Genomic DNA, 21,927 nt, shown 5'->3' on the forward strand with positions numbered 1-21,927 from the left:
GGCAGGAAGTAAAAACAAAAACAGGTATGCATGGTGTTTGCGTGTGTTTGAGATCCATATTTTTTTTTTATAAAATCAGACTGCAGATCTGCTTTATTTCAGCAATAAGCAGTAGAGTGAGAAGGAATGAAAGTTTAGTGAACATATGTTAACATATTTGAAGACAGGACAATTTGCCTAACTTTTTCACTCCTTGTTGAGCAGTGTTCTTCGTAATATCAGCCTGTGGTGTCCTTAAAAACAAATAATTGCATAATAATGTTATTTTCAGTTCATATATTCACTTTGTTTGGGTAAGGTAAATCCTCAGGATGGTGAAATCATCACCAAAACATATCGGGGCACATTTTTGCTATGTTTTAATTTTCTATCTCTTGCCAGAGTGGCTAGGTAGAATAACTGAATAATACCCTTCTAAATATTAGCTACATGCTGTAGGTTCTGACATTTCCTTTGGCTTCTATGTCACAGTATGACATTTACTTCCTGACAGCTGCCTGCCAATCTTTGGCCAGCAGTACAGTTATATGTAACAGCTGGATAAGAGAGCTACCCAGTAGAAATAATCCCCTTTGTTCACACCAAGGTGCTTTCATGAAGAATGCGCAAGGTCTGGAAGATAATGCCAAAGCTCGGGCTGGACTGTAGGTCATGAATGCACAGTGTGGTGTAGAAATATGGGGGCTGTTGCTATAGGAGACAGAATTGGATGAATTTGTACCTTGAGCACTCAGGTGTGCATGTCCTTCAGCTTCCTGTTTAAGTTGTTGACCAAACAGCTGATGTGGCTTAAATTCCTTAACAGTGGGTGTTTGAATGGAGCGATTTATGGGGGCACGGAGTTTATGACAGAAGGACATGTTGTAAAAAGTCACAGTTACTTTTTCTGACTCTTTCCAAGAAACAAATTTGTAATAAGTTATCTAAGGTCTTTTGAAAGGACAAAGTAATCACAATTAATTAATTTTACTGTCATTGGGATATTTGTAGTGAATGTCTTGTGTTCATCTACATTTCTCACACTCAAGTTTGAACAGGATTTCCTCTGCACTGTCACTCACTTTCCCCTATACTTTTTTATACCAGTGTTTTTCCGTTCCATGCATATTTAGATTATAAATGTAAAACCTCCACATCCTTCCTCTTCTGGCTTTGCTAGCTTTGGACTCATGTCATTTCTTTGAAATGGGTGCTTATCATTCTTACAGGCATCCTGTAGAAGTACCCATAAAAGAAATGCAGCCCAGAAACTAAGCAACCACTGCAAACATTACACCTGTGAGTCAACTGAAGCTTGTCTTCATGCAAACCAAGTATGGATGACATAAAACACTCCTTTTTGTCCTACACTGCTGTGTGTTGCAACGCTCTGCTTATCGTGCTTTTCCTGCCCTCCCAGCAGCCAAACTGAAGCGAGGCCCTTGCCTTGTTGTTGTTGCAAAGCCCTGCCTTTTGAAGAAGTCCAGTCATGTTCCTATGACGCAAAGCTGGCTCATTCAGCTCGAGACACTGAGGCAAACTTTGGTCAAATGTGCACAACGTGAACACGGTTGAAACAAGCCTCCCTCTGCCCATAAGAGACAAGCCCAGGCAGAAGCTTTGATTGAAATAAAAGTAGTCTTTTAACTTTTATTGATGTAATAGGAAGTAATAGTTGTGTTGATTTCCATGTCAAAAGCAAAGTTTTTTTGCTAAAAATCCCCCCAAAATAATAGTAAAACAAGGGAATTGAGGACACAGCTGAAAGGTGTTGAAAAGTGATGGACACCAAACTCCAGCATCAATGCATATGACACATTTCTGCCCAAAACAAATGTAGTGATAGAAAAGTCTTCACTTCAAATTCCAATTAAAAAAGAGAATTCTGGGGGAGTTCAGTCAGGTGTAATTTATTCTTCAAACCAGCATTGTTACTCAGATGCATATTGTCTCCAAATTACCCAGAGTATCTGAAGTTTTAAACTGTTTTATAAGCATGGGGTTATATATAGTTGATAGTCATTACATCCTTTTCTGTGTTGATAATGTTAAGCGACACACCAATCAATATTTTCTTTTCTTGTCAAGGAAACAAATTTTCCTTTAGTAAAAAATATAAAAAGACACAAACAAAGCACAACTGATTTACACTCTACAGTTCCAGACAGCACTTCATCATCCATATTTGACTACTGACTTTCTGCTTTGCTGGGATGTAAAAGACTATGAAAGGGCTCTGGTTGTTACTGCCTGATGAGTTGGTGGGTATTTCACAATCTAATCTACTGAGATTTTAAAGCACAACCATCTATATAGAGCTTATAGGGAATAGACCACACACACACACACACCCACACGCCCACCCCCACACACACACACACAAACACACGCAAATCTAGCGAGTTTCAGTTCTGTGAATGAAAATTCCTTGGAAAATGAAGAGACTGTTTTAAGATGAAAAAGAAACAGCAGTGTAGGGGTCTGTGGGGGGGGGTGGGGGGGATGGGTGTGTGTGTGTGTGTGTGTGTGTGGGGGGGTGGGTGGGTGGGTGTGTGTGTGTCTGTGTGTGTAGACCACACCTACACACACACAAAAAAAATCTAATGAGTTTCATTTTTGTGAATGAAAATTTCTTGTCAATGTCAGAGTTCATAGGAAAATGAAGAGACTGTTTTAAGATGGAAAAGAAACAGCAGTGTCTCATATAATCATTTGGTAAAACTAAGGTATGCAGAACTTTTTACTCTGTTAAACCAACATGGAAGACTCTACAAGCTATCCACTTTGATTCCTCCAGAACAATTTAAGTTTCTTAAAATAAGAAAAAAAAGTCTTCTTTTGAAACTTGCTTTGATTGTAAAGCATTGATTGAGTGAAAAGTTTTAATTACTTATATTATAACAGTTTTTGTCTTTTTAATATCACAATAGATCTTTCTTGTAAACAAGATCTTGGATCTCAGTAGGACAACTTGCATCTTGTATAAACAAAGTAAAAGAAAACATATTTGAATGCTAGCATATTAAACCTTGAAGCCCCTTTTACCTGAAAACAAAACACAAAAAAACTGAGGGTAATGGTAATGATATAATGGTTTGCAGAAATGTTTTTAGCTAATTCTTTGGGTTCTTAGCACAAATTAAACACTGTTAAAACACTCCAACTAGCCTAATTAGTGTTCATAACTCTGTTCATCTGCTTATGACCACAATGCACCCGTCTAACAAGACCTTGTACCATGTCATATAGCTTAAATCATGTCTAGCTGGTTTCTTCAACATGACTGGATTCAACCCACAGCAAGATGTCTAGGCCAATGATTTGTATGTTCAAGGTTTTTAGAGTTTTTGGCTTTAAAACTCAATAATATTTGCTTTTTAAGCACTTAGACATAATGGTCACCAGCTGTCTTGGGAACCTGTATCACTAAGAAATGAGGAACAGCCAACACATCAACAACTCATCAAACCCTGGGAGACACCCTAAGGCCATAATACTGTTTGTCATCACTGTATCACATTTGTGAAAACACTTCAATGTCACACTGCTCTGTACTTATATGGATATCTCCAAACACCCCTCTTTTCGAATTCCAGTGACTTTACTGTGGCCAAAGGGGAAAAAAAGCACGTTGCCTCAGAGGAATGCTGAGGATGTGCTATTAGCTTTGCCATTACCGCAAGGACTCCCAAACCACAAGTACGTCTGGTGAGGATGCATGTGTGTGTTCTCACTATATAACTTCATGGAAAAGTTTCTTCTTCTCTTTTTTTCCTATTAACTGACTCGGAAGACTTGTGTCTAATACTGGGTTCAGACATGACCTGTTTTTGTTTGTTTTTGCATCCAGTCATCCAGGAGAGATCACCAGACATTAGTGATAATTTCTTTACTGTATCAACCAGCCCGGTGCATCTACTAAAATAAAATAAAAGGATTGATCTTGTCATTTTTCCATGATTTCTTCCACAATTGCCTTCCACTAGAATGAGACACATAGATTCTTATAAATTCATATTCATGTTCATAAAAGTTTGTAGGTCTAAGTTCACACCTCAAGCCGTTTTCTGAACATTTTATATATATATACAGTATATATATTTGCATGGTCCTTCCAAATATATGCGATTGGTATGTGATCTCCAAAAAGATCTCATCTCAAAAAAGAGGGAGCCGTTTGTCCCCGTTTCACTGTTATTTATACTTCTACAAGCAAGTGTCCCACATGCTCAGTAGAGGATGTGGTAATGTCACATGTAGTGAGCATGCTCAGTGTTTACGGAAGTTAACATGGATGGTAATGATGGTACATATCTTGCTATTTTAAGTTGTTCAACTGGTGCCAGGGCATTAACAACTCGATCCTCATTGTCGTTTGCCATTGTTGTCGAGTTTGTCGAGAATCAATGAAGAACAGGTCAAATGATTATGACCTGGCCGTACAGACAGAAATCTCACTTGAGAAGATCATATACCTGTCGGATTTAGAACCACATATCCAAGTGACTTGGGTGGCATCTGTAAAACTCTGGCCTGTGTTGTTCAGACAGTCATAAAAAGATCAGATGCAGGTCTCATAAGGACAAGAAAAAAAATCTGATTTGGGTCACTTCAGGCTGCCGTGTGAATTTAGTTTAAGTATGTTGATTTCAAATAGGGTCTGCTTTTTTGTTTTACGTTTGTAGACTGACAGCAATCAATCTACAAAAAATACTTTTTTGTTTACTATTTTTGCCTTAAACTGAAATTCATTAGCCACATCAACTGTGCTCAGCTACTTTTTGAAAGTAAATCCCAAAAACTGACATTTATTTGAGCAGACAATATAAACTATATTGTCTGTCTTTATACTATCTTAGAGTTTCTATTTCTTTTTTGTTTTTCCATTTACCTCCACATTTGTTTTTGCCTTGTATAATACTCTTGTTGACTTTAATGTTTTGGATTAGATCAAATATTTTCCTCATTACAAGCAGTACAATCACTTCTGATTGTACTACTTGAATATGTAAAGATATAGAGAAAAGTTCAGTCAGGTGTTAATTTTGTTCTCCTTTTCACACAAATGAGGAACTTCAATAGAACAACAGAAGTTTACTTACCAAAAAAGGAAAACAAACGTAATGCAGAATTACAAATTGTTTTTTGAAAAGTGCTTGTCTGTTGGGGTGTTCTTTTAGTGTTGCTATGGTAGCATCAAAACAGGAAGTAAACAGAATCTGCAGTGAGGTGTGAACTGTTTGATTCGAGACAAAAAATATTTATATGAGTTGGTATTATGTTTCAAGAGTCTGAAGTAAAATTTCTTAGTACAAAATGTGAATAATCACATTTTAAATATTATCATTCCTAATGCAAGATTACTAACATTCCTTTTTTTTTAATGACATATGATATTTAAGTTATTGGTTGTGTGTCCTGTGTTTCTCTCTATTGCTGTGTAATGGATTGACAACCTGTCTGTGGCGTACGCTGCCTCTTACCTAATTTCCATTGGAGAGGGGCACCAGAGTCGACCCCCATGACTCTAAGGATAAGCAAGAATGAATTATGTTAATAGTGTCTGATGGCCATTTTTGAGTATGGATGAAAATCTGTGACTTATTTCTCTTCCCCAAATCATTTGGAATTTGGCTGAATTAGTGACATTTAAAAATATTGTCATAAAATATTTAAATAGAAAAAAACTGGTGGCCTGTGCTCTGAAGGGCAACATCAACAAGGAGAGGATGAAACTGGGTGAAAAGAGCTGTTTAAATTAAAAGAAAAAATAGCTGATTATGAATAGTCTCAGAAATATGTGAAGAAATATATTGGAGAATGGTGTCTGGATTATTATTCCTCTGTGCTTATGCACAAATCATCAATAGATTTACAAACATATAGAACTAATGGCTGTAATGAAAATATGTGTTTTCTTTATTCTTGTGTTCACATTACACTTGAGCAACACTTTAATGTAATTCAATAAGTGACAAAAATAGCAATTGGTTGGTTATTAAATGACCTCATAAATTACAATTCCCTCTCACTTATAAGAATCTGAGTGTCTGTACACTGGCTGTGTTAATGTAACATCTTGTATGGCCATCAGGTCTTTCTCCAAAGATTACTCATTAAACAATGAAAAAAAAAACCCAAACAAACAAGGCTTTAAATAGCACCTATTACAAGAACTCAATCCGTTATCAGTGAATGAGATAAGCTGGTGCTGTGCTGCATCGCCAATGTTAGCTCAGTATAGGAAATAGTTGTCAACATTCTTTCTAAAAGTGCAAAAGGCAGCACAGTCAAAAATGTATATTTACAAAAGCAAACAATACCTTAAATATTAACACTCCAATCTAAACATTTAAAAAGAACTTTGGCATAAGCTCCAAAAGGTGCATCGACCTGTCCCCATGAATCAGTTTCCCATGGAAATCAAAATGCGGTGTTGTGAGGGTAGTAATGAAGATTTTCAACTTAAGAGCTACGTCATTCACTTGTTGACTGCTATTCCCATGACTGCAAAGTTAGTGACCATGGCAACCCATTAGACAGGTCTTCACGGGCTGTTATGAGGGAAGTAAAAGAATTACAGATAGCAGTCATGGTTTCATATTACATCTGGTTATTTGAGATATTATGCAGTCACATGCTAACAGCACAGGGGAGATTCCAGAAACCTGAGGCGATGCCATTAATTGCCTTATGAAGTGAAATGAAAAGCCTGGAATAAGAATAGAGAAATCTTTCTCATGGTGTAAATGGTTGATATATTTTTGACAGTATGGACAAGAATGTTTTGGGTCATTTTTATGTAACTTAAGTGCATAATAAAACAAAGCTGGATTTTTGGCCAGTGAATGAAACTTATAGAAAAAATAAACAAAATCCTCAACAGCCACTTTATTAGGTACGTTGATTTTTCAGTTGCATAAACAGATAATCAGGCAAATACAATGATAAAGATTTTCTTTGAAGTTTACAAAGAATGACCAGAAAAAATATATATCTAGTTAGTATCAGGCGTGGAGATAAACATGCCTTTCTGATGTAGAAGCAATTAGCAGACAATAAAAAACAAAGCACCTCAAATAACCATTTGTTAAACCAAAGCATTCAGCATACCATCTCTGATTATGCAAGCCATCAAAACCTGAAGCAGATGGACTCTACTGCATCTTTTGATGCTGCTCCTATAATTTGAGAGCAAGAAATTGGTCAATAAAAAATTGGAAAATTGTTTTCCAATTTTATCAGTGACATTCAGATGAATCTAGCTGAAACTATATTAAACAGTGATCATTTCTTTATTCTGTCAACAGGCTGGTGGCATTTGTTAAATAATGTGGGTGACAATTTCAGCCGCCTTTGGCCCCTTTGTAGCAAATTAAACATTTGTAAACGCCACAACCAACCTGAATAATGTTGCTGCTCACTTTCACCTCTTTATGACAACAGCACATACATTTTTTTGATAAGTATAAGTTTCAAATCACCTCTACTGGTTTCTTGAACAGGACAATTAGCTCACAGTTTCCAATGACCTTCACAGTCACCAGATCTTAACCCAGTAGATGACCTTTGGGATGTGGAGGAGCAGGAGATTTTCTGCTGGGGGATATTCTTTTAAATCTTGTTGATTTCATGCCACAATAGGTAAAACAGCTCTGAAGCTAGCAGGATTCTGATCAATTGCTAGTAAGGTGTGTCTGATAAAATGAGTCCATGTATCCCGAGCCTTCAGTACATCCAAAATGACAAGTGAGGTTGAATTTGTGAAATACATGACCTCTTACAAATGGTAGTCAAGAAAGATTGACAGCAAACCCCTGTGGAGCTGGGCTGAGAAAATCAGATCAGTTGACAACAATGAAAAGATTGAACAAAAGACCAGATGGGCTCTCTGAAACTGTCTCTCTGCAAGGACCATAAATAAAGGCAATGGGGGTGTCAGCAGATAGGGTGAAAATGAGGTACGGAGACAAGGACAAGCAGTCACATTGGAGGAGAAATCACCTTCTTCTTTCTGACTGCAAATTCTAAAGGCAGGAAAAGGGGAGAGAAAGTGGAGAGGTGGGGCAGTTGGGGAGGTGGGGCAATTGAGGGAGAGGCAGAAGGGTGTGTGTTCACATGAACACACACTTCCCCTCCTACATGCATGCCACCAGCCACTGTTGTCTCTCCGGCAGAGAGGAGAAAGTTGATGCAAATTCCGAGTAATCTCCAGGAGCTTTCAGACACTCGAGCAAGCCCAGGTTTCTTCTGTTCTCTCCTCCACATTTACTCTGTTTCACTCACATACACCCACCAGCCATCACTGCTGGTACTGTAGAGGGAAGAAAAAACACGAAGAGGACTGTTACAGATCTTTATACCCAGCTGCTCACCTAGCCATCACCAGACAATTTGGCAAAGATGTGGACTTTTCTTGTAGGGGTAATTTTTGGAATACTGGCCTCTGGCAATTCAAAGCCACTTCAAGGTGAGGAGTTTGAGATTTTACCTTAATATCTCTTTGTTATGTTTTTCTTTGTTTTTATTGTTCTTCTGTGTCTGGTAATTCTCTTTGCTATCAGACTTTACAACCGTTTATTTTCATCCAGAGGCTTGTAGAGCACATGAATGAGAACTCATAAAAAGGAAACTCGAGAGTGAAAGGCGCTACTGAGGCTTCTGCTTGTAGAACGGATGAGTTGATGCCGGCAAGAGAGCATGTGCTACTCCAGACAGGCTTACGTCTGGCATAGTCTGAGACTGACGCATGACAGACACAAAGAAGAATGCCTTGCTTCTTCCTCACTCTGTTTTAGACACGTGTTTGCATTTAAACCTCTTTTTTTCTGGGTTTTTATTAACAGTGTGGCTGGCTATTAAAAGCACAATTATTAATTGAGGAAAAAGTGTAGCGATTCTGCCCTGTTTTAATGTTGTAGTCTGTGACACAAAGGATGATCTTCAGATGTGCTCTAGTTTTCTCCCTTTTTATTCTCTCCTAACTCTTTGTGTCTCACATATAATTTCATTGGATTTGTTGCTAAGAGCGATAGTCTCTGGAGGCTTAGTTGGCTTTGAATCAAACAGGTCTCGGGTCTGTCTGGCTTTTTCCCCGAGGAGCTGGAGGTCTACTTGTTCACAAAGACCTTCTTCTGGCTATAGCCCAAATAAAATTCGGCATCAAGCTTTAATATTGACTAGGATTTAAAGGCAAAATGAGAGGATATCTGGACAGCTCAGGTGCTGAGTGTGCAGGAAGGGGGGAGGGGGATCCTTTTACCCCTAAGACAGCCCATGTTTGATCCTCAAGGATCCTTTCACATTCAGAAGTGTGTGCTTTGTTTGTGCATGTTTCGATTGTTTATAACGATTGTTCATCCAGGTCCAGACTCAGTCTACACACAGATTCAATTAATATGTTTTCATGATGAGATTCATCGTCATGGATAATGACTTTATCTTCCAAAAGTAGTCAGGAGGGAAGAGAGCAGTGGATGGAAATTGATATTCACCATAATGACTGCAAAAACATTAACAACATTGATCTGAGTTTTTCCCTTTGATTAAGAAAAAGACAATACATTTTTTTTTTTAGCTTATCTGATTTAAAAGTTATAGCGCAAATTCTGCAAGGATCTTGGACTTTGCTGGAAATCCAATTAAATAGTTAGCTTCAGTAGTTTTGATAAAGTCAGTGAAATGTTATATTTGAATCACTTACAAAATTTGTTCAATATGCAAAAAGCTAAACAACTGATAAAATGAACAGACCTGTGAACCTCTGAAACACCAGGACTTCTTAACAATCGTATGTGGTATCTACACGTGCTGACATGCTGTAATATTTTTGGTTGGAATATTCTTCTTTCTACTTAAATATTCACTGGTTGGCTATAAGTTGCATGTCCTGCAGACATGATCATATTTGTTTCCTTGGTTTGGCAACCTCCCCCTGAATGCTCCTGTGTCATGTTTCAGGGTAAGGGGTGGTCAAAGTCTCCATAAACTAGGCCCTGACAAAGAGTGCCTTTGTTGGCAGGGTCTCTATACTTAAAGGCACGTGTTTGCCTCCTCTACCAGCGTGCCCTTTACTACAAACCAATACTTGTTCAGCCTGTGTTGGGGGACTCTGTTTCTATGGACTCTAGTACTTAGCATCTGCCTGCCATGTTAGCCTATTATTAGCCTGCCTCTATTAGCCTGCCTTCATATTAGCCGAATTTCTTCATGTCAGTCAGTTTTCTACTTGAACAAATCATTAGTAGTGGCTCTCTATCAATGAACATTGAAGCACAGCTCATGATGGTCTTAAGGGTATTGAGGGAGGTTGAGGTCTAAGGAGTTCAGCACCCTATATTTGTGTCAAGGTTTATACAAATATTAGGCAGCTGCCAATATTTAAGCAAATGGGTCAAAAAGTGATTTAACTGACTCTTGAAATTACTATGATATTGGAATATCATAGTAAAACCATCAGGCGTTTTATTGCAAATAGTCAATAGGGCCGCAGGAAGCTAATTATTTATGTCTTTTCTACAAGGTATCCTGTCAGGAATGAACATCAGTGTCCTATTGTCTTTTACAAGATGTTTCTAAAGCTAGATACTGGGAATTCTTTTCTGTAAAACACATCATCCTCTCTGGCCCAGTTATCCATTCACATGGCTTTTCTTGTTACTTCTATGTGGATGACTACCAGCTATTTTCATCAAATGTCCTCATCCTTTATGCTAGAGTCTTAGGATGTCCCCCCTTTAGCTAAATCTCTTTAGGAATCAATCAATCAGTCAATCCATCAAGTTTATTTATGTAACACATTTCAGAAATAAGGCAGTTCAAAGTGCTTTACATCATAAAAACACAACAATACAAAGTCATAAAAAACACCACTTTGAAAAACCCCCCAAAACAAACATAAAATGTTTATGAGTGCCATCATTAAAATGATCAACACACATCAAATATGTTGGTCAATGTTTCATTTATTATGGTTCAAAAGCAGCTTTAAACAGCTGAGGTTTTGGTCTAGATTTAATGGAACTCAGCGTTTCAGCTGTTTTGCAGGTTTATGGATGCTTGTTCCAGATTTGTGGTGTGTAGAAGCTGAATCCTGCTTCTCCATGTTTGGTTCTGGTTCTGGAGATGCAGAGCAGACCAGAACCAGAAGATGAGAGTGGTCTGGAAGGCAGATACGAGAACAACAGGTCTTTAATGTAATTTCATCAATTTCTGAACTATCACAGTATTTTTTAAAGTCTCTTATCTAAGCTACAGGCCACCAGTGTAAGGATTTTAGAACTTTGGTTGATGTGCTCTATCGTCCTGGTTTTAGTGAGACTGCCAGCAGAAACCTTCTGGATCAGCTGCAGCTGTCTAAGTAATTTTTTTAGGCAGACCTGCGAGGACTGCAGGTTTACCTAATAAATGCAAACCTGCAACTTAAGATAAACACATGAATGAGTTAGTCCTTTAGGAATCATCTGTTGGTCATCATAGCTTGTGAAATCACAATTCAACAACAGATTATCTTATTCAGTTTTACTGTGGCACATTCCGGAGCAGGAAATCCCTCATGTCCACAGTCATTAGATCCATAATGACTCATTGTGATAACTTAGATTGTAAGAGTTACCACTCTGTTTTCTTTTTGGGACTACTGAATCATTTTATTTTAATTTGGTTGAGTTGAAATACATTATCAACATACCTGCCTGAGTTGCTAAAAATCGAGGTATCATGACTAATGACAACTTGTCCTTGTTCCATTTTGTTCCGTCTCTGTTTTGGTCATACGACTTTGCACAAACAACAAATAGATTATGCCCAACTCAATATTCCACCCAACTATTGGTATAAATCATGGATATCTCACAATTTCACAAATTCTCGCAAGTCTACTTTTATGTCTCCCATCATCCACAGTGACAGCACCACTGGAGTTTCAGATTTGTTTAATCAACCAAAAAGGACACTTAAAACTTCACTACTAATCAACCTCATCTGATAGTCAGAGATCTAAAGGCACTAACACTGGCTTCTACTGTAGAGTGGCTAAGTCGTCAGCACTTATCTACCTAATCTCAGTGCATGCTCCTTCAGTATTGCTGAATTCCTCTCAGCAATGTTAGCTGACCCTGCTGCCGCCCTTAAAAAGGAAGTCAATCCAGACTATTTATATATATTTTTTGTTCCACTCTGCTGGAATGAGCATCCAAAGCCTTTGGCATTGTTTGTAAAAGGTCTCTTACTGTATTAAAAATAAAAAAAAGTGCTTTTCCAAACAAATGGCCATTCCTCAAAATTTACTTATTAGATTTTCTAATGATTAAACAAGATTAATAATTCTTGGTAATTTCTAATCAGCTGATGTGAATAATTCTAATAATAGATTACTTGCTACTGTCATGTTGCTCTGCTTTGCCATAGAGGCCTAGCTTTATTTCAAGCGCTTTAAAAACAATATATCAAAGGAAATCGTAAACACTTTGCTAAACCTTTATAGAAAACACTTCAGGTGCTAATAGTTATTAAAATTAATAAAGTAATAGAAACATATCTATAGCATGCTGCACTTCACAAACTTTTAACACCACAACAAGAACAAACGTTTTGGGGAGGATTCCTTCCTCTTCCTTATTCTCCAGTTTTCAAATTGAGTGAATACAGTGGAACATATTGAAATGATTTCTCTTCACATGTATTGTACAGAAATTGAAATCTTCATGCCTGTAAAAGGAAAAAGACAGTGTTACCACCTTGATATGTTTGCAAAAAAACTCGCCTACCATCCAGAGTGAAGTGGGTGGAGGTGCAAACATTAGAGGTGAGATAGGAAGTCATGCTTTGCAGAGAACTCCAGTTTTGTCAGTCCTTTTTGTGACCTTTGGATATTTTGTGTCTATATGCTTGAGTGTTTGCAAACATGTTCCTTACTACATCTCATGTTTCAGTTGTCCCAGAGACTTTTTCTAGTGGAGGGAAAATCTGTGCTGACAAAATGAAGTTCACCCATGTGTGATGATGCTGTGGCGTTTTGTGGGCATTGAAGCTACAAGATCTTGTTTCACAACCAGCATATGGACTATGGCTAAACATTTGTCACAGTATGAACAGGGCAGACGCAGTAGGTTCTTTTTTCAAGCATGACATTCTAACCTCATGATATTTTCAGAACACTTCAGTGTGAACAATCCCTATAGAGTGCATCTGGCAGCAAGTAACAAAATAGATACAGATAAGGAGAAAATGAGACCCAGCTTTGTATGTTAATATTGTTGACAACAGCTTACTGCCTCCTCTTGAGGAATGGCTCTGAAGTCATGAAGGGATAATCAGCCTTGTGCATCTGTGAGCTACCAGTTTTTTTTTTTTGTTTTTTTTTTAAGACATGTATGTGGGGGGTATATTGTGTTTTATCGCTGGCATAGAAACGACAGAGAGCTGTCAGAGAAAACAAGACAAAATGAAAAAGCATGGGGGCAGAAGGGAGGGGGAGAAAGTGAAGTAGGAGTGGAGAGTTAAGTTGACAATTCTTCCCATTGCAGCTGGAGGTTTTGGCAACACAGAGTGTTAGAGCTTCATTTCTATTGAACGCTGCAGCCAGACTTTGCAGTCTCCTTGGTTCCAACTCCATTAGGTGACAAAGAAGCTTTTGGGAGAGTCAATGCCTTTGCATAACAAGCTTCTGGGCTGCATAAAGACACCCACAACTGTCCCTCTGCATATTAATGAACGCCCTGTTAGATCACTGTCAGCACTCTTTTCAGCCCACCGATGGTGCGCTGTTCTCCCTTTGATCTGTTTGGGGCAGGTTTGCAAGGCCAAGGTTGTTGTCTATTTTATTCCTCTAGGCTGTGAATGATGCAAGCTGCTCTGTTAGCAGAGACTGAGGTTGTTTCAGATTTTCGTATGAGAGACGGAGTTGTATAAGGGAGAGTTTGTTTTTACAGCATGCGCAAAGGAACTTGCCACTGCTGCACAACTGCCGCTAACAGACAAAAACTTTAGTTCCTGCTTCTGTCGCTGCTCTCTTTTTGCTCATGATAGCATGTTAAAAAAGAGTTGTGGGCCCCTTATTTTTTCTCATGAAAACCAAGATTATCAATGAATACTCCTCTGACTGGCGTGCAATTTAATACAAGTGTCAAGTTCAGAATGCAGCCAAATGAAATTGTATAGCTGATTATATAATTTTTTTTTTATGGAGACTTAACAAAAATCTTTTCATTACTGTGACTTGATTCAAAACGAATCCATTTCAGAACTGTATTAACCTATGTCGGATAAATTGTTGTGAAATCACACAACTTGTCCTTTATTTGCGAAACACAATATAATGTTATTGTCTGTTGCAAATTTAAACTTAAAGGACGCTTCATTAGGTACATCTTGCTTTTACCAAGTTGACTCTGGTAAAAGAATAAAGTTTCCTTGAGAACGTTATTCTTAAAACAAAAAAATCAGCAAGGTTTGAGGCAGATTTTGGTCCAGGTTGATGTGAAGGCATCATTCAAGAGCTGAAAATTTAACTGCTTCACATTCCTGATGAAAACCTCCTGTTTGTCCACATCTCAGAGGTGCTTTGCTGGATTGAGATTCGATGTTTCTGGAGACCACTAAAGTAGTGAAAAATGGTTAAGGATTTGTTGTTAAAAATTTAACATGGTCAGCAGCATTAATTACTCGAGATGCTTTTTGTTGTTTTTTTGAGCGATGCCTGCCACATAGTACAAAGATAAAAACAAGCAATTAGATCAAATTAAATTTAAAAAACAAAGTTCCTGGTGATGATGGCTTAAAGTTTTAATGTCTCAGTGGAAGCTTTTTGTTTCATTTGTCCAGAATATGTGTCGTAGCTATGACTGTAAGGTCAGTGTGACTTTTTTTTCACAACTTTACTCCAAAATGTTCACCAATCAGATTTAAAATTAAATGTGTTCTCGTTTCCTATGAAATGCTGCAGTGTGACTAGGCCATCTTTCACAACTCATAAATTTGTCACCCTGGTAACAAACATAATCTGCAGATAAACAAGCAAGTGCATATGTTTTATCTGTTCTCTGGAAGCATGTGACATATTTTAGCCCATCTTCATGTTATCAACAACATTCCTAGGAAACTGCGGAAAGTCTTTAGAACTACAATATGGAACTTTTATTAAAAAATACGTCTTTTACATATTTGTTACTATGTAGTGACAGTGTAACACGGGATAGATAATCTGTGAAAAAAATTGAGCTCCTCAACCTGTCTGACCTACTATTGTTGTCTGAAGAAATGCACTGCTCTCTGTCAAAAACAACCAGTCAGAGTCAGGAGGAGCGCCTAAATGTTGACAATCATCTTTGTGTATGTGCTGATAAATGCGCTAATGGCTGAGAAGCAACTTATCATTCCAGGAAAACTGTGCATTCATGGCAGGCTGGGGTATCAGGAAGAAGCTGTAGCGTAGCAGAGAGCAAAGGGGGCAGAGAGAGGGAGAGGGATGAGCAGCATGTACACTAGCATGTTTGACATCGCTAAGACCTTCTTCCTGGCTCTGATTGGTTGTTTATAGTCAGCATTTAGAGTGCCAGAGGAAGGCAAAGGAGCACAATTTTAAACATCTGTCTCATACCTGTACTGTCACAACATAATGACAGTTTCAACAATTATGTAAATACATATCATTTTAATAAAAGTTACATACTTGATGCTTTAAGGGGTGAACTTACTATGCATGCTTATCAGAATTTTAAGGCATAGTCATAACTGAACTTTTCATTTCCTCAGTGAACTTCAATATAATATCAAGTTTTTTGTTTGCTTTCATGTAGAAATGCTAACCACACCCTGCACCAGCATCCTCTTTTACCAAGCCAAGACCAGGAGTGTTGTGTGTTCATAATTATAGTTACCCTCCCCACCCAACCTGCCGTCTGTCCCTCTGTCTCTTGTGCCAGGGTTCACCTGCCTGCCAGCTGTTTCAGTTCTGAAACCTGTGTTTGGCTTTTGAAAGAAGCAGTTACCACGTGGATACCAACTGTTGTCATCTTATCTGATGAAACCAATTTTGCATGTTTGTTTTCATATCCGAACCCTGAAAGTTCTCAAACAAACTGAAGCAAATGGACTTGCAACAGACGTTTGGAGGCAGGCAGCACAATAATGACCAGATTTTCTTCTTCATGGATCCTAATTGAGTTTAGGACTACCAGAAAATGAACAGCATGTTTTGCCAACAAATTGCACTTAAAAGATGTATCAAATAATTTTAGAATGAGGTGAAAGGCCAGTAAAAAGAACTATTACTTTGAAAATCATTCTTTCCCAGGACACATTTCACTGCAAACTTAATATTAATGAACTCCTCCTTTTTTTTTTTTTTTTTTAATTAGGAGACGCATTAAACAACAATAACCCAAAGAGTGACTAAAAAATGTCCCAATTCTTTATTCATTTTATGCTTCGAATTAGGTTTTGAATTAAAACAAAATGTTTTTACAAATTTTGTGGTTGCTTGGGTCATTCATCTAGCCCAGGGAGATGGTTTTAACAAAGCACGTGAGATGTGTTTGCAGTTTCATAATCTCAGAGAGTGTAGAATGGTGCTGTTCAATATGAAACTCTCTCTGTCACTGTGAATTATGTGACAAAAGCAGGATGCACCTGTGCACATAGTCTAAAATTTTGCATTTGGCCAGTTCCAAGTATGAAACACTTTATAATGTTTGTTTGGAACATATATGTGTATATATATATATATATATATATATATATATATATATATATATATATATATATATATATATATATATGTTCTCATTTTTATGTTTTTCAAAAAATAACTGAAAGAGGTTTGTGTTACATTAACAAGATATATTTTAGAATGTCACAAGATTTATTTATAATAAGCTTTGGATCAGGTACCTTGCAAATCAAAAAGATTATATTTTATTTCTGCAGTTGTTTTGGCCTTTTTTGTGAGCTGAATTTAAATGCATTACATACTTCTCTCCCTCCCTGATCTAATATAAAACCTCAGTAGAGATATTAAGTATACTAATTTAATTTCAGATCTCTGCATTGTGGACTCCAACAATAATAAGTTCATTAACTTCTTTCTCCTTAATTTTCACTCTGAATTTCTCACAGTAATAAAAAGACTTCTCATTTTGTTTATTTGCTTCTTTCTAGTTAACTCTCGCACCTGCAGCTATGCAGGTGTTTTTCTGGTTGAGGGAGAGAGTCGTTACAATCTGACTTTTGAAATGGCCATGAAAGTCTGTGAGCAGCTGGAGAGCACAATGGCAAGTCCAGCGCAAGTCCAGGAGGCCTATAACAACAGCATGGAAACTTGCAGGTAAATTAAGCTTTCTTCAAAAAAATATTGTGAAAAAGTATATTTTCATAAAAAATAACACGTTAGAGATATTTCACTTTATATAATAAGTATATGTTGCTTATTAGGTAAGACACAATGTAACTGGAGATTGTTATTTGTTTTTATTTTTCAAATTTATAAAGCATTGTGGATCAAAATCTGAATCGACAACTGTTCACTGTTTTTGTCACTTAAGGTACGGTTGGATCAACAATGGGAGCAGTGTCATTCTCAGGCAAACTCAGCATGAAAACTGTGCAAGGAACATGACTGGGTTTATTGTTAACTCACATACTGGAGATCATTCTGATGCTTACTGTTATGACAAAAATGGTAAATGAGGAGCTAGTATGAGATTTTGGTTTATTTTGTTATTATTGACTTTTTGATTTGAAACTTGTTGTCCTATGATTCCTTACTACCAGATAGTGCTGAGAAGAACTGCAGCAAAGCTTTCCAGGAAAACAGAGTTTTACTCTCAGATACAACAGGTCAGTATAACACACCCTCATATTGACTGTGATGGAGTACAAGTGCGAGACAAACGCTATGCTGTTTTAAACACTTCTATGGTTGAGAATTGTTGTAGGATTGAGGCATTTAATGGGAAGTGGACTTCAGTGAAACATCTAACATATTATGTGACCTCTGTTCTCTGCTCTCTAAGAGGAAGTAACATAAATGGTTCTGAAAAACAGACAGAATCCTGTCTCAAACAATTTCCTTAACGATACAACTGTGTTATAATAACTGAAATACTATATGGACTTGCTTAACTTAGATGCTGCTTAAAAAAAAATATATGTATAATGCGTATGAGTGAACAAAAAATATTTATTCTCTAAACAGCTCTGACATCACCACAGCCTCTGACTGATGGCACAATAGAGTCAGAAACAAGCTCACTGGAGGACTTGATCACACCTGCAAGTACACCCGACGATCTGAGTAAAGATGATTTCACTATGGTTCCTGAGGAGGGAAACCCCACTGGAGGAAGCAATGTCACTTCCGCTTTCACTACAATGGAGCCAGACCCACGTGATGGATCTGGGATGGGGTCAGCTCAACTAGAGGAAAAAACAACTCCAGTGATCAACGCTGAAACAACAACATCGAGTGAAAAGAGACCTATTGAAACATTGGAGCCCACTGGTAAAAACATAAAATCAGAGTTTAAGGAAACTAACAGTATGTCCAGTACATCTCAGTAAATTAGACCTTATTTTTCAATGAGGAGTGCTGGTCAGATTAAAAGAAACTTTAGAAAATTACCTTTGAGCAGGTTCAAATTTTTAGCCCACATTTAAGAATTAAAAAAAATATGTTGCTAGTAATGCGATTTAAAGATCAAATCTTGTAAGGAATTAAATATTGTATTTCTATCAGCTTTAAGCATAAAATCTTCCAAATTAGCAGAAAGAAAGACTTGGAAATCAGTATGTACTCTACAGTATATAAGCCTGTGAGGCCTGATTCAACAGGTTTTGGGAGGACAGGAGTAACTAAAGTAGCTTTTCGAACAAATGACGCCCCCTTGTGTTAGCTGAAATATATTTGGAGATGAAGTAGAGCCAAATCTGATCAGTCCTACAACTGAAAAAGCCAAACCATCTTTTTTTGTAATGAAGCTAAAAGAATGCTTTGTTGGTTGGCAGTTTAACAGGCATCCTTTTTTTTTTTCTGTTTTAACTTTTTATTTTATTTTATTGATGTTCAGATGCCAAACCGAATAGTGGAGGAAGAAAATCATTGAATCCGGAAAATGATATAGAGAATCAAAAAGACAGCAGCTCATCAGGTGAGTAACCGAAAATTAAACACCCAGAGATACTATACATGATGACAGCAAACAGCAATATTCTGACGGTACTTTATGTTTTTTTTCCGGAATCATTTTAACACTGTCACAATATTCATATTTTATTCTATTCTTTCTCCTTTTAGACTGGCTGGTAGTTATTGGTGTTATTGTAGCAGTTGGTGCAATTCTCCTTGTGTGTGCAGCTGTCGCCAGGAGAAAAGGGTAATGGCTTGATTGACATGACACTTCCGGTGCTGTTTTTCACAGTTTCAGAGAAAAGTATTAGTAAGCAGGAATGAATCGCATAGTAATTTGGTGCTTTTATTGAACATACACCTAGCAATTTCTATAGGGAAAACCAGGATGTGTATGTTTAAATTCATTGACACAGGTTAAAATTAGCACATAATGGCTCAAATATATACATATAGCCCCAGTAGTATTGAGTGAAAAGTCTCTTTACAGGTTGTACCTTGCTTGCATATGCTTCTTGTAGCCATCTGTGAGCCTGTGGTATAAATCTGCCTGGATATCTCACCACTCATCTCATCACAAGTAGTGCATAGTTCATTCTCATGTTGTTCTTCTGGTCAAAACCTGGCTTTTCAACACAGCCAACAAATTTTAGGATTGAGTGGAGGGCTAGTCCACAAGCTTAATGCTAATCTGTATCACCTCTTCCAAAACCATTTCATTTTTGACCAGCCAATGCCCAAATGTGCTCAATTTTCCACCATCAACTTGAGGTGAAGTTGAAGATTTTGGAGATAAGACCTAGTCAAATATTATTCCTTAAAGCTTGTTCAATGTACTAATAGCCACTGGTCCACAATGCAAATCCTCAACATGATGCTTCCACCACTGTGCTTCACACTTGCTGTTAAAAGATTCGAAATGACTCAGCTTGATTTTAAACCTAGTTGCAGTAACATTTGCCCTCAATGTGTTTTTGCAGGTGGTGTGGCAGAAAGCAAACGCTGAATATCACAATCAAAGAGAGCAGCGATGACAATGGGGTCGCAGCTGCAGCATGCAGCTCCCGCAACCCGGAGAGAGAACAGGAGATGGTGACGCTCATGAACAAGGAGACCATCCAGGAGAACGGCAATACGGAGGAGTTCACTGTCATCACGTTAGAGCAGTCTCCGGATAAAGACGAGCAGGCCTGAGAGTTGGGCAGGAAAGAGCTGGGGAAGTTGGGGGAAGACTTTTGAGAGGATAAAAGAGTTGGAGGGTGTTGGCGGCTTGTAGTGGATGGGCACTGAGTAAGAGCATTTGAATGTGTCATAACGTATCATTCTGTGTTCAACTAAAGTACAAAGGTTTGCACAAAAGCTTTTTAAAGAGGCTAAGCATTTCAGATCAGTGTGCAAGAATGAGAGATTTAGAACAAAATATCAGAATATGTTTATTTTCCGTTCACGTTAATTATTGTGTGTGCCATTTTTAATTATTGATTATGGGGAGTTCTAAGAGTGGGTGAAAAGCTTTTTGTTAAATTTGATGACTGTAAAATTCTAGCAATTAATCTTAACCGGAAAAAAGAAATAAACAGTCATTTTCGTTTTGTTATATTTTATTTAAGAGAGAAAGAAAAAAAAAACTTCCTTTATTTCTTTATTTTCCTGTTTTTACTTTCTGCACATATTTCAGACATGTCCACTTCTTAATTGTTGCTTTAAGAAAACTGGGGATGCATCAATCTCAATTATCTTCCTTTTGATTCTGCTCTCCCTGTCTGTGTACATAATATAAAACTTTACAAATGTTGCAATAGCTGCCATTGCTTTTTTTCATAGGAAAATGCTTTGTCGATTTAGCGTGAAGGACTGCTGCTGTTTCTAGTAGTATTTAATCAGAAACTGTACTGTGGTTTGTGAAGGTCAACATAGATAGCATCCTGAATCAGCATGATTTTTAGCTTTCCACAGTGAGTGCGTAGTGCACAACTGATGATGATGAATACAGAAATAAGATTATGTTTTGATTATACTGTGTGGATAAAAAGTATGTTATAGGGAATCTACTCAACATATACTGATTTTGAAACAAAATAAAGAACTGGGTAATATTTCAAGCACATTAATCTCAAGCTCAATTTTTATGAGGGGAAGTGTAAATACTGGACATTCGAAATGAGAAGTTAATCCACTGCAGACTTATAGCAAAGCAAAAGGCTTATTAAAGAGAAACACCAGTTTGCTCTGAACCAGATGTGATAAAAGAAGCTGATGTTTTTATTCTATGTTTCTTTATAAAGCTTTCAATCTTGTAATCATCTTTTTCTATTGAACTTTCTGTAGCCTGACTATATCGCACACACGTATTAATCAACTTTATTCTCTGTGTGGCCAATGTAGTTTTTAGAAGAAGACTAAATTATATACAGTCATTGTGAATGACATTCTTTTGACTTGTTACTTAACCCTCCTGTTATGGTCATTTCTGAGGTACAGCAATAATGTTTGTGGGTCAATTTGACCTGTGGAGAGTTTAATCATGCAATAGTGTTAGAAACCAAAAAATTCCTCCAAAACAATTTTGTATCTGATTATTAACTCCAATACTAACCATTTCAATCAATATTTGTGCAATGATGTTTTATTACTTCTCACAAATAAAGGATCAATGATGACAATTTACTCATTGTCGTCATTACAGTTTTCATTACATAAAAATGTAATTTACATTTTATGTAAATTACATTTTTCATGTCCACTGAAAAAAACCTACAAATAAAACAAAACAATAATTTCCGTGAAATTGATCTTTTGTAATTTTTTTTATATTTTACATTTTT

The 21,927-nt window shown here is 37.2% G+C and overlaps 1 protein-coding gene across 1 annotated transcript; it reads left to right on the forward strand.

Annotated features, from left to right (window-relative positions):
- The first annotated feature begins 8,096 nt into the window (after window positions 1-8,096).
- On the forward strand, window positions 8,097-21,399 carry LOC116709190 (aggrecan core protein-like). Its single transcript, XM_032547593.1, has 8 exons — window positions 8,097-8,449; window positions 17,137-17,302; window positions 17,520-17,656; window positions 17,749-17,814; window positions 18,173-18,478; window positions 19,044-19,124; window positions 19,271-19,349; window positions 20,083-21,399. The coding sequence occupies exons 1-8, from the start codon at window positions 8,383-8,385 to the stop codon at window positions 20,294-20,296; spliced, it is 1,116 nt and encodes a 371-aa protein (XP_032403484.1). The 5' UTR covers window positions 8,097-8,382; the 3' UTR covers window positions 20,297-21,399.
- The last annotated feature ends 528 nt before the right edge of the window (window positions 21,400-21,927 follow it).

This window comes from Xiphophorus hellerii, chromosome 2 (assembly GCF_003331165.1).
Source record: "Xiphophorus hellerii strain 12219 chromosome 2, Xiphophorus_hellerii-4.1, whole genome shotgun sequence".
In the NCBI taxonomy this organism is placed as follows: domain Eukaryota; kingdom Metazoa; phylum Chordata; class Actinopteri; order Cyprinodontiformes; family Poeciliidae; genus Xiphophorus; species Xiphophorus hellerii.

Coding starts and splice junctions, on each gene's coding strand:
- LOC116709190 (XM_032547593.1), top strand. CDS start 8,383: ATGTGGACTTTTCTTGTAGGGGTAATTTTTGGAATACTGGCCTCTGGC. Junction 17,657..17,748: donor TTACTGTTATGACAAAAATG/GTAAATGAGGAG, acceptor CCTTACTACCAG/ATAGTGCTGAGAAGAACTGC. Junction 18,479..19,043: donor TGAAACATTGGAGCCCACTG/GTAAAAACATAA, acceptor ATTGATGTTCAG/ATGCCAAACCGAATAGTGGA.